At 40.6% G+C, this 12,569-nt stretch overlaps 1 protein-coding gene across 1 annotated transcript in view; it reads right to left on the bottom strand.

Annotated features, from left to right (window-relative positions):
- LOC123453540 (nascent polypeptide-associated complex subunit alpha, muscle-specific form-like) overlaps nucleotides 1-12,569 on the bottom strand; it is a 51,617-nt gene that overhangs the window by 19,713 nt on the left and 19,335 nt on the right. Inside the window, exons 11-14 of the mRNA XM_045130554.1 lie at nucleotides 9,974-10,693; nucleotides 9,357-9,541; nucleotides 8,807-8,861; nucleotides 6,394-7,113 (exon numbers count right to left, since the gene is read on the bottom strand). Of these exons, the coding sequence (XP_044986489.1) occupies nucleotides 6,394-7,113; nucleotides 8,807-8,861; nucleotides 9,357-9,541; nucleotides 9,974-10,693 (1,680 nt within the window). The remainder of the gene's footprint in view (nucleotides 1-6,393; nucleotides 7,114-8,806; nucleotides 8,862-9,356; nucleotides 9,542-9,973; nucleotides 10,694-12,569) is intronic.

The following is a 12,569-nucleotide window of genomic DNA, read 5'->3' as shown; positions in this document are numbered from 1 at the left end:
GTGTATAGGAAATTGAGGCGGCAGTGGAGAAGTAGAAGAGTTATTGATCATCCAGAGCCTGCACAGGCGGAAAAACGGCCCCGGCAGCTCGGCCGCGGCGCAGAAGAAAGCCGCCAGACTCTCGGCTCGAGCCGCAGGAAAAGCCAGGTGCGGGATTTTCCCCTCACACCGCGCTCTCCGCAACTCGGAAACGTGAGGGGAGAGCGGCAGCGAGCAGCGGAGGAGAAGACCGCGAGGTAGAAGAACACGTGGAGCAGTGAGAGATCCAGAGCAGCCGCGGCTCCCTCCCCTCCCTCAACGCATGAAGCCAGCTCCAGCGAACACAGCAGCGGCCCGGGACCCGGCCACGCCAACTTGGGCTGACAGCGGGACCCAAGCAGGAGCAGAGTTCGGCAGCAACTTCAGCGGCTCCAGCACCGGTACCAGCGGCCCCAGCAGCAGCGGACACAGGAGCGGCAGCGGCGGCAGATCCCACAGCAGCGGCTTCGGGGGGGAGCAGCGGCGGTGGACACGGCAGCGGCAGCTTCAGCAGCGGTGGTGGCCCCGGTGGTGGCCCCGGTGGTGGCAGCTACGGCAGCAGCAGCGACTCGGTTTGCACCGTAGGAAAAGCAAGTGCCCAGCTCCAGAAATCAGAACAGCAGCCCGATGACCCTGGCAGCAACTTGACTGAGACCAAAATCACCCAAGGTAACTGGGATTGCACCAGGGAAGGGTCTCACTTGGTCACAAGCTGACTTGGATCCCTCAACAGACCAGAAATCTAAACCTCTTTGTTGATAGAGGATCTGGACATTATACTAACTACTCTTGCATACATACTCGGGGCTGTTTTTGATTGAATGTGTACAGTGTTTAGTTAAACTTTAGAATCTACCTGTATTTTATTCCACTCAGCCTGCTTGAATACTCCTAAAGCAGGGAAACTCAACCGCTAAGAACATCTTTGTAGATACTCTGAAAGTCTTAAGAGCCACACCTAATACCTTAAGGTCCTACCCTGAAAATATATTACATCAAATCAATTGATACAGCTAAGAATACACAGCTAGCTAGAAAATCCAAGCATTAACTTAATCCAAGATGCAAAAATATATACATTATAACACAAGAAACACTAAAAAGCAAGACGATATAAATCCACCTAAAAGTATTAATGCATCAGTAATGTCCTCCAGTGAGAAAGAGTTAGAGGAAATGCCTGAGAAAGAGTTCAAAAGAATAATTATAAATATGTTCAAAGAGGTCAAAGAACACATGAAAACAATCAAAGAAGAAATCAAAGAGGAAATCAAAGAGGAAATCAAAGGAATCAAAGAAGAGGCAGGACACCAATTTAATGAAATAAAGAAGGCAATACAATACATAAATAGGGAAATAGAAATAATAAAAAAAAAACCAGTCAGAATTACTAGCAATGAAGAACACAATTAATGAAATAAAAAACTCTGTAGAAAATCTCACCAGTAGGATGGATGAGGGAGAGGACAGAATATCTAAGCTAGAAGACCAGGTGGCAGACCTAATGCAGTCCAACAAAGAGAAAGACAAACTTATAGAAAAGTATGAGTGGGAATTTCAAGATATTCAGGACACTATGAAAAGATCCAATATAAGAATTCAGGGCATAGTAGAAGGAGAAGAACTCCACTCCAGAGGCATAGTAGGCATCTTCAACAAAATCATAGAGGAAAATTTCCCCCAAATTGGGAAAGAGGTGCCAATACAGATACAGGAAGCCTTTAGAACCCCAGCCAGACAAAACCCAGAGAGAGCCTCTCCTCGCCATATTATAATCATACTTCCAAACACACAAACCAAAGAAAAAATATTGAAAGCAGTTAGAGAGAAAAATCAAGTTACCTACAAAAGCAAGCCCATCAGGATTACAGCAGATTATTCAACACAAACTTTTAAAGCCAGAAGGGCTTGGAGTGATATATTCCAAGTTCTGAAAGATAACAACTGCCAACCACAAGGTTACTTTATCCTGCAAAGTTATCCATTCAAATAGATGGAGAAATAAAGACATTCCATGACAAAAGCAGGTTAAAGGAGTATTTGAAGACAAAACCAGCTCTACAGAAAATACTTGATAGAATCCTCCATGCTGAACAAAAGGAAAAGCACACATATAAGGAACCTAGAAAAAACAAGCTATACTCAAATACCAGTTAACAGAAGAGAGCACAGGTAGAACCAGTAACACACACACACACACACACACAAATGGCAAACATAAATACACACCTTTCAATAATATCTCTTAATATCAACGGTCTCAATGCCCCAACGAAAAGACATAGATTTGCAGACTGGGTTAAAAAGCAGGATCCTACAATTTGTCGTCTCCAAGAAACTCACCTTTCTACAAAGGATAGACATTATCTTAGGGTGAAAGGTTGGAAGACGGTGTTTCAAGCAAATGGGCCTAGAAAACAAGCAGGGGTTGCTATCCTAATACCAGACAGGGTAGACTTTAGTCCGACGTTAGTCAAGAAAGATAAGGAAGGTCACTTTATATTGATTAAGGGCACACTCCAACAGGAGGACATTACAATCCTAAACATATATGCACCTAACATGGGGGCTCCCAAATTCGTCAAACAAACACTATTAGAACTAAGGTCACAGATAACACCAAACACAGTGGTGGTGGGTGACTTTAACACCCCACTCTCATCAATTGACAGGTCATCCAGGGAAAGAATAAACAGAGAGGCATCTGGACTAAATGAGGTCATAGAAGGAATGGACCTAACAGATATATACAGGACATTTCATCCAAAGGCTGCAGAATATACATTCTTTTCAGCAGCACATGGAACATTCTCTAAAATAGACCATATATTAGGACACAAAGCAAATCTTAACAAATTCAGGAAAATTGAAATAATTCCTTGCATTCTATCTGACCACAATGGAATTAAACTACAAATCAGTAGCAAGAAAGGCTATAGAGCATACACAAAATCATGGAAACTAAACAATACACTACTAAATGATGAGTGGGTCAATGAAGAAATCAAAAAGGAAATCAAAAACTTTATAGAGTCAAATGATAATGAGAACACAACATACCAAAATCTCTGGGACACAATGAAGGCAGTTCTAAGAGGTAAAATTATAGCCTTAAGTGCCTATATTAAGAAATTAGAAAGGTCGCAAGTAAACGACCTAATGCTTCGCCTTAAAGCCTTGGAAAAAGAAGAACAAGGCAAACCAAAAATTAGTAGACGGGAAGAAATAATAAAGATTAGGGCAGAAATTAATGAGATAGAAACAAAAAGAACAATCCAAAGAATTAATGAAACAAAGAGTTGGTTCTTTGAAAGGATAAACAAGATTGATAAACCCTTAGCAAATCTGACCAAAAGAAAGAGAGAAGAGACACAAATTAATAAAATCAGAGATGAACAAGGTAACATCACAACAGATTCCAGAGAAATTCAAAAAATCATAGGGACATACTATAAAAGCATATACTCCACAAAGTATGAAAATCTGAAAGAAATGGATGATTTCCTTGATCTATATGACCTACCTAAATTAAATCAAAATGAGATTAATCACTTAAATAGACCTATAACAAACATGGAGATCCGAACATTTATCAATAATCTCCCAACTAAAAAAAGCCCAGGCCCGGATGGATTCACTGCTGAATTTTACCAGACTTTTAAGGAAGAGCTAACACCATTGCTTCTTAAGCTTTTCCAGGACATAGAAAAAGAAGGAATTCTACCAAACTCCTTCTATGAGGCCAGCATCACCCTGATACCAAAACCAGGCAAAGATAGAACAAAAAAAGAAAATTACAGACCAATCTCCCTCATGAACATACATGCAAAAATTCTCAACAAAATATTGGCAAACAGAATACAAGAGTATATCAAAAAGATCATTCACCCTGACCAAGTAGGCTTTATCCCAGAGATACAGGGATGGTTCAACATACGCAAATCTATAAATGTAATACATTACATAAACGGGTTGAAGGACAAAAATCACATGATCATCTCATTAGACGCAGAGAAAGCATTTGACAAAATCCAACATCCCTTCATGATAAAAGTCCTACAGAGACTGGGAATAGAAGGAACATATCTCAATATAATAAAGGCTATTTATGACAAGCCTACAGCCAACATATTACTAAATGGGGAAAAACTGGAAGCTTTTCCACTAAAATCAGGAACAAGACAAGGGTGTCCACTGTCCCCACTTCTATTTAATATACTTTTGGAAGTCTTGGCTATAGCAATAAGGCAAGAGACACACATAAAAGGGATACAAATTGGAAAGGAAGAAATCAAGTTATCATTATTTGCAGATGACATGATTCTATACATAAAGGACCCTAAAGAGTCTACTAGCAAGCTGTTAGAGCTGATCAAAACCTACAGCAATGTAGCAGGATACAAAATAAATACACAGAAATCAGTAGCCTTCATATATGCTAACAACAAACACACAGAGGATGAAATCAGAGAATCACTCCCATTCACAATTGCATCAAAAAAAATAAAATACCTTGGAATAAACCTAACCAAGGAAGTAAAGAATCTATACAATGAGAACTTTAAAACACTCAAGCGAGAAATTGCAGAAGACACTAGAAAGTGGAGAAACAACCCTTGTTCCTGGATTGGAAGAATCAATATCGTGAAAATGGCAATCTTACCTAAAGCAATCTACACATTTAATGCAATCCCCATCAAAATTCCAAAGGCTTTCTTCATGGAAATAGAAAAAACAATCCAAAACTTCATTTGGAATCACAAAAAACCTCGAATATCTAAAATAATACTGAGCAACAAAAAAGAGGCTGGTGGTATCACCATACCTGATTTTAACCTATACTACAGAGCCATAGTAACAAAAACAGCATGGTACTGGCACAAAAACAGACATGTAGATCAGTGGAACAGAATAGAGGACCCAGATGTAAGCCCAAGTAGCTATAGCCACCTGATATTCGATAAAAATGCCAAAAATACTCATTGGAGAAGAGACAGCCTCTTCAGCAAATGGTGTTTTGAAAACTGGATAAATATCTGCAGAAGGATGAAAATCGATTCTTCTCTCTCGCCATGCACAAGAATTAAGTCCAAATGGATTAAAGACCTTAACATCAGACCGGAAACTTTGAAACTGCTAGAGGAAAAAGTAGGGGAAACCCTTCAACATATTGGTCTTGGCAAAGACTTTCTGAATACAACCCCAATTGCTCAGGCAATAAAACCACAGATTAACCACTGGGACCTAATGAAATTACAAAGATTTTGCACCGCAAAGGACACAGTGAAAAAAGCAAAGAGGCAACCTACAGAATGGGAAAAAATCTTCGCCAGCTATATATCTGATAGAGGATTAATATCTAGGATATACAAAGAACTCAAAAAGTTAAATAATAAGGAATCAAACAAGCCAATCAAAAAATGGGCTATGGAGCTAAATAGAGAGTTCTCAAAGGAAGAAATACGAATGGCATATAAGCATCTTAAAAAATGTTCTACGTCACTAGTCATCAGGGAAATGCAGATTAAAACTACATTGAGATTCCATCTCACTCCTGTCAGAATGGCCACCATCATGAAAACAAATGATCATAAATGTTGGCGGGGATGTGGAAAAAAAGGAACCCTTCTGCACTGCTGGTGGGAATGCAATCTGGTCCAGCCATTGTGGAAAACAGTGTGGAGGTTCCTAAAGCAGCTAGAGATTGATCTACCATATGACCCAGCTATAGCGCTCCTAGGCATATATCCAAAGGACTCATCTCATTTCCTTAGAAGTACATGCTCAACCATGTTTATTGCTGCTCAATTTATAATAGCTGGGAAATGGAACCAGCCTAGATGTCCCTCAACAGATGAGTGGATAATGAAGATGTGGTACATTTATACAGTGGAGTTCTACTCAGCGGTAAAGAAAAATGAAGTTATGAAATTTGCAGAAAAATGGATGGACCTGGAAAGTATTATACTAAGTCAGGTAACCCAGGCCCAGAAAGCCAAGCGCCACATGTTCTCTCTCATATGTGGATCCTAGCTACAGATGACTGGGCTTCTGCGTGAAAATGAAAATACTTAGTAGCAGAGGCCAGTAAGTTGAAAAGGAGACATAAAGGGTGGAGAAAGGAAGGGAGGAGGCTACTTAATAGGTTGATATTGTATATATGTAATTACAATGATTGTAATGGGGAGGTAATATGATGGAGAATGGAATTTCAAACGGGAAAGTGTGGGGGTGGGGAGGGAGGGAATTACCATGGGATATATTTTATAATCATGGAAAATGTTAATAAAAATTAAAAAAAAATGAGCCCAAATTAGACGGAAACTTTCTTGGCAAAGAATAATTATCTAGCCTAAATTATTGCGATCATCTTACTTATCATTTTTCTCCTTAGCGGGAACGACTTTAGCAACTTGTAGAGCATGTTCTTCATCATCATAGTCAGCAGCATTAGGAGATGGGGGACCATCAGCAGGAACAGAAAGAGGGGCAGGAACCTCAGCTTCCTCAGAAATAGCACGATCCAGAAGGGCAGCAAGAGGAGCAGGAGATTCAGGACCATCCTGAGCATTGGGACCATGAGAAACACGGGGACTCTCAGAAGTACTGCAACCATCAGAAGTTATGGGACCAACAGGAGTACTGGGCCCCTCAGAAGTATCAGGAACATCAGAGGGATCAGGATCATCAGAAGTGCCCAGACTGTAAGGAGTGTCTGGACCATCGGGAGTGTCCGGATCATGAGGATTATCTGAACCAACAGGAATATCCGCACCATCAGGAGTGTCTGGACCATCAGGAATGTCTGGACCATCAGGATTATGTGGACCATCAGAAGTGTCTGTACCATCAGGGCTGTCCGGACTATCAGCATTATCTGAAACAGTGGTCGTATCTGGACCATCACAAGTGTCCAGACCATCATGGGTGTCCAGACCCTCAAGAGGATCTGGACCACCAGAAGAGTCAGGACCGTAAGGAGAGTCCATTTCTGAAGTGGATGTCTCACGTGTTGGTATTCTCACCAATTCTCTCAATTGACTTTTTGTAATTGCACTTTTATTTTCTTTCTCCAAAGGATAGGCTCTTTCATTTCTGCAAGTAAATCATAGAAAACAATGTTTTGTAATAAGTCTACTCATCAAGGTTGCAAAACAATTAGGGAAAATTACACACATTTACCCTGTTTATACATTTTTCAAATTTAACACTTTCATTATTATTTATTGGTGGGGGAGGGGTCAGATAAGAAGACCACTAGACAGAGAACAGACAATCTCAGCCGCTGGGAACCAATACCAGATGCACCCTTGGTCTTGTGGGCATGCGCAACAGTGCATGCTTAACTCACTGCATCTGCATGTGAGACCCGGAGGGGAACAGGTTTTCTTAGGCTTCAAAGGCAAACACTTGACCGCTAAGCCATGTCTTCATTTAAAGTTATTGCTACTCATAACAAAAAGCACAAAGAATTACACATTTGTCTCTAGTGTTGTCTGAATGTTGTTAATTAAATAATTGAAGGCTAAACCTCCATTCCTGATACTTTCATGTCAGCACATCATTTGCATGTTGAATTCCATTAAGATACTGCTTTTGCATACTACTCCAGAATGCTCAGTCACCTGCAATTCCAGTCCGAATTAACTGACTAAACATGATCAGATACAGGGAGATGAATTAGATTTCAATGTGTTTTGCAAACTAGGTATGTTTTTGTTATATCAACCCTCTGTTCAACCCCATACTCATTTGTACCATTGTTTCTTTCCTCACCATGGCCTGCTTTCTATTTTCATGGATTTTTTATTTTGTTTTCTTTTGTTTGGCAAGGTTGGATCTCGCTCTCAGCTCTGGTTGACCTGTGATTCACTACGTACACTCTGGTTGTTCTCAAACTCACAGAGATCCTCCTAGGTCCCACTCCCATTTGCAGGAATCAAAGGCGTCCTGCACAACACCTAGGTAGCCAAATGGATTCTTTTGAGAACTTTTATCAACACCTCCAGATTCCATCTCATGGTCTTCAATCCACTCTGCTAAAAATTAAAGGGTAATATCTCCTTAGACATCTATCTACTGATGATAGGAAAAAAATAGGGTATAGGCACACACACACATGATAGGGTTGGATTTTGTGGCACACTCCGTTAATCCCATCAGTTTGGTGGTAGAGCTAGGAGGATGACTGTGAGTTTCAGGCCACCCTGAGACACCCCATGGTGCATTCCAAGTCAACCTGGGCTATAGAGAGACCTTACTTTGAAAAGCCACAACCAAACAGAAACAAACAAAAAATAACATGAACTCCGTACAGGGAGTGTACCCTTTCATTTCTGCAGTAAGAACAACTAGGCATTTAAAAGTAGTAGAATTTGGAGTGCACAGATGGCTTAGCAGTTAAGGCCCTTGCATGCAGAGCCAAGGAATCCACTGGTTCAATTCCTCAGGACCCATGTAAGTCTGATTCACAAGGGGATGCATGCATGTGGAATTCGTCGGAAGAGGCTGGAGGCCCTAGATCCCCCAATCTCAATCTCTCTGTGCCCGTGTCTCTCTCTCTCTCTTTCTCTCCCTCTCTCCCATATACATATATATACATATATATATATGACTCTTTCAATCTGTTTCAAATAAATAAACAAATCAATAAATAGTAAATGGTAGGATACTGTAATTATACCTTTTAATTATTCCTAGTCGTGGATTTATTTGTAACAAAATTTTAGGTTTCGCCACTTCTAGAATTACGTTCGTAGCTACATCATTCTCATTAATTTTAACTTACCTTAGGCATTTATATGAAAATGCTTGATCATTACGTTCCAATCTGACAGTGGACTCTGTATCATGGAGAAAAGGAGAAGTAAATAATATATGAGTCATTTTTATGTGTGTGTAATATGCATTTTTAGCTTCCCTCATTCATATTCTACGGAAATGTATACTGATGATGTTTGTATAATATGTAACATACATATACAGATAACTTGTTTTTTAAGTAGGGTCTCACTCTATCCCGGGCTAACCTGCAATTCACTGTTTTCTCAGGGTGGCCTTGAACTCAAAGTGATCCTCCTACCTCTGCATCCCAAGTGTGGGGACTAAAGGTGTGCAGCATGGTGCCCAGCTGTGTGTAATGTATTTTTAAAGCTCAGATAATTGAATAGATCACATCTTGGCTCTCACTGATCTTAGTCTAACAGAGAATGTTAGGCATAAAATGGTTATAAATTCAGGTAGATGCAGTAAGAAACAGATCGTTACACATTTGGGAGGTGTTTCAGAAGCTAAAGTAGCTTGTTCACAAAGCGTGCCGTCTTGGCTTTATTCCCTACCTCCATCATTAAGCCTGCTCCCTGTGTGCTGCACTTCACCTGACACGCGACGACCATTCACTTCCACCAATGTGTCCATTTTTGCAGTAGATGTCTTAGGTGTTGATGTTCTCACCAATTCGTTAAATGGACGTTTTGTAATTTCACGTTTGTTTACTTTCTCCAAAGGACAGGCACTTTCATTTCTGCAAGGTAGTCATACAGAATAATGTTGTCTATTAATTCTACACCACAACGTTACAAAACAATATGAAAAAATTCCAAAAATGCCCCTTTCACATTACTTAAAATTTTAAGTTTTGTAATTTATAATTTGAGAGAGATGGAGAAAGGGACAGACAGAGAGAGAATGGGCAGACCAGTTTCTTGAGCCACTGTGACCATGCATCAAACGCCTGTGCCCCCTTGTGTGCATGTGTGACATTGCATGTTTGCACCATTGCTCCTGGCTACATGGGATGTCGAGATCAGCGCAGGATTTCTGATGCTTCACGGGCAAGTCCCTTAACCGCAAAGCCATCTACATGGTTATTATTTAGTCATCATAAAAATGGGCCCATATTAGAATGAATTTTCTAGGCAAAGAATAATTATCTAAATTATTGCCATCATCTTACTTATCATTTTTCTCCTTAGTGGGAACGACTTTAACAACTTGTAGAGCATGTTCTTCATCATCATAGTCAGCAGCATTAGGAGATGCGGGACCATCGGCAGGAACAGAAAGAGGGGCAGGAACATCAGCTTCCTCAGAAATAGCAGGATCCAGAAGGGCAGCAAGAGGAGCAGGAGATTCAGGACCATCCTGAGTATTGGGACCATGAGAAACTCGGGGATTCTCAGAAGTACTGCAACCATCAGAAGTTATGGGACCAACAGGAGTACTGGGCCCCTCAGAAGCATCAGGAACATCAGAGGGATCTGGATCATCAGAAGTGCCCAGACTGTAAGGAGTGTCTGGACCATCGGGAGTGTCCGGATCATGTGGATTATCTGAACCAACAGGAATATCCAGACCATCAGGAGTGTCCGCACCATCAGGAATATCTGGACCATCAGGATTATGTGGACCATCAGAAATGTCTGTACAATCAGGGGTGTCAGGACCATCAGGATGATCTGAAGGAGTGGTAGTTTCTGGACCATCACATGTGTCCAGACCATCGTGGGTGTCCGGACCATCAAGAGTATCTGGGACACCAGAAGTGTCAGGACCGTAAGGAGAGTCCATTTCTGAAGCGGATGTCTCACGTGTTGGTATTCTCACCAATTCTCTCCATTGACTTTTTGTAAGTGCACTTTTATTTCCTTTCTCCAAAGGATAGGCTCTTTCATTTCTGCGAGTTAATCGTAGAAAACAATGTTTTGTAATAAGTCTACTCATCAAGGTTGCAAAATAATTAGGGAAAATTACACACATTTACCCTGTTTATATATTTTTCAAATTTAACACTTTCATTATTATTTATTTGTGGGTGGGGGTCAGAAAAACAGACCACTAGACAGACAACAGACAATCTAGGGCTCTCAGCCACTGGGAACCAATGCCAGATGCACCCTTGGCCTTGTGGGCATGCGCAACAGTGCATGCTTAACTCACTGCATCTGCATGTGAGACCCGGAGGGGAACAGGTTTTCTTAGGCTTCAAAGGCAAACACTTGACCGCTAAGCCATGTCTTCATTTAAAGTTATTGCTACTCATTACGAAAAGCACAAAGAATGACACATTTCTCTCTAGTGTTGTCTGAATGTTGTTAATTACATAATTGAAGGCTAAACCTCCATTCCTGATACTTTCATGTCAGCACATCATTTGCATGTTGAATTCCATTAAGATACTGCTTTTCCATACTACTCCAGAATGCTCAGTCACCTGCAATTCCAGTACGAATTAACTGACTAAACATGATCAGATACAGGGAGATGAATTAGATTTCAATATGTTTACCAAACTAGGTATATTTTTGTTATATGAACCCTCTGTTCAACCCCATACTCTTTTGTACCATTGTTTCCTTGCCCCACCATGGCCTGCTTTCTATTTTCATGGATTTTTTATTTTGTTTTGTTTTGTTTGTCAAGGTTGGATCTCGCTCTCAGCTCTGGTTGACCTGTGATTCAAAAAGTACACTCTGGTTGTACTCAAACTCACAGAGATCCTCCTAGGTCCCACTCCCATTTGCAGGAATCAAAGGCGTCCTGCACAACACCTAGGTAGCCAAATGGATTCTGTTGAGAACTTTTATCAACACCTCCAGATTCCATCTCATGGTCTTCAATCCACTCTGATAAAAACTAAAGGGTAATATCTCCTGAGACTCTATCTACTGATGATAGGAAAAAAATATGGTATAGGCACACACACACACACACACAGAAAAGGTTGGATTTGTGGCATACTCCTTTAATCCCAGCAGTTTGGAGGTAGAGCTAGGAGGATGACTGTGAGTTTCAGGCCACCCTGAGACACCACATGGTGCATTCCAAGTCAGCCTCGGCTATAGAGAAACCTTACTTTGAAAAGCCACAACCAAACAGAAACAAACAAAAAATAACATGAACTCAGTACAGGGAGTGTACCCTTTCATTTCTGCAGTAAGAACAAGTAGGCATTTAAAAGTAGGAGAATTTGAGGTGCACAGATGGCTTAGCAGTTAAGCACTTGCATGCAAAGCCAAGGAATCCACAGGTTCAATTCCTCAGGACCCATGTAAGTCTGATTCACAAGGGGACGCATGCATGTGGAAATCGTTGGCAGAGGCTGGAGGCCCTAGATCCCCCAATCTCAACATCTCTATGCACGTGTCTCTCTCTCTCTTTCTTTCTCTCCCTCTCTCCCTCTATATACATATATATACATATATATATATGACTCTTTCAATCTGTTTCAAACAAATAAACCAATCAATGAATAGAAAACGGTAGGATACTGTAATTATACCTTTTAATTATTCCTAGTTGTGGATTTATTTGTAACAAAATTTTAGGTTTCGCCACTTCTAGAATTACGTTCGTAGCTACATCATTCTGATTAATTTTAACTTACCTCTGGCATTTGTATGAAAAAGCTTGATCATTACGTTCCAATCTGACAGTGGACTCTGTATCATGGAGAAAAGGAGAAGTCAATAATATATGAGTCATTTTTATGTGTGTGTAATATGCATTTTTAGCTTCCCTCATTCATATTCTGAGGAAATGTCTACTGATGA

Source organism: Jaculus jaculus, chromosome 12 (assembly GCF_020740685.1).
Source record: "Jaculus jaculus isolate mJacJac1 chromosome 12, mJacJac1.mat.Y.cur, whole genome shotgun sequence".
In the NCBI taxonomy this organism is placed as follows: Eukaryota; Metazoa; Chordata; class Mammalia; order Rodentia; family Dipodidae; genus Jaculus; species Jaculus jaculus.
This window is presented reverse-complemented; position numbering and strand designations above follow the sequence as displayed.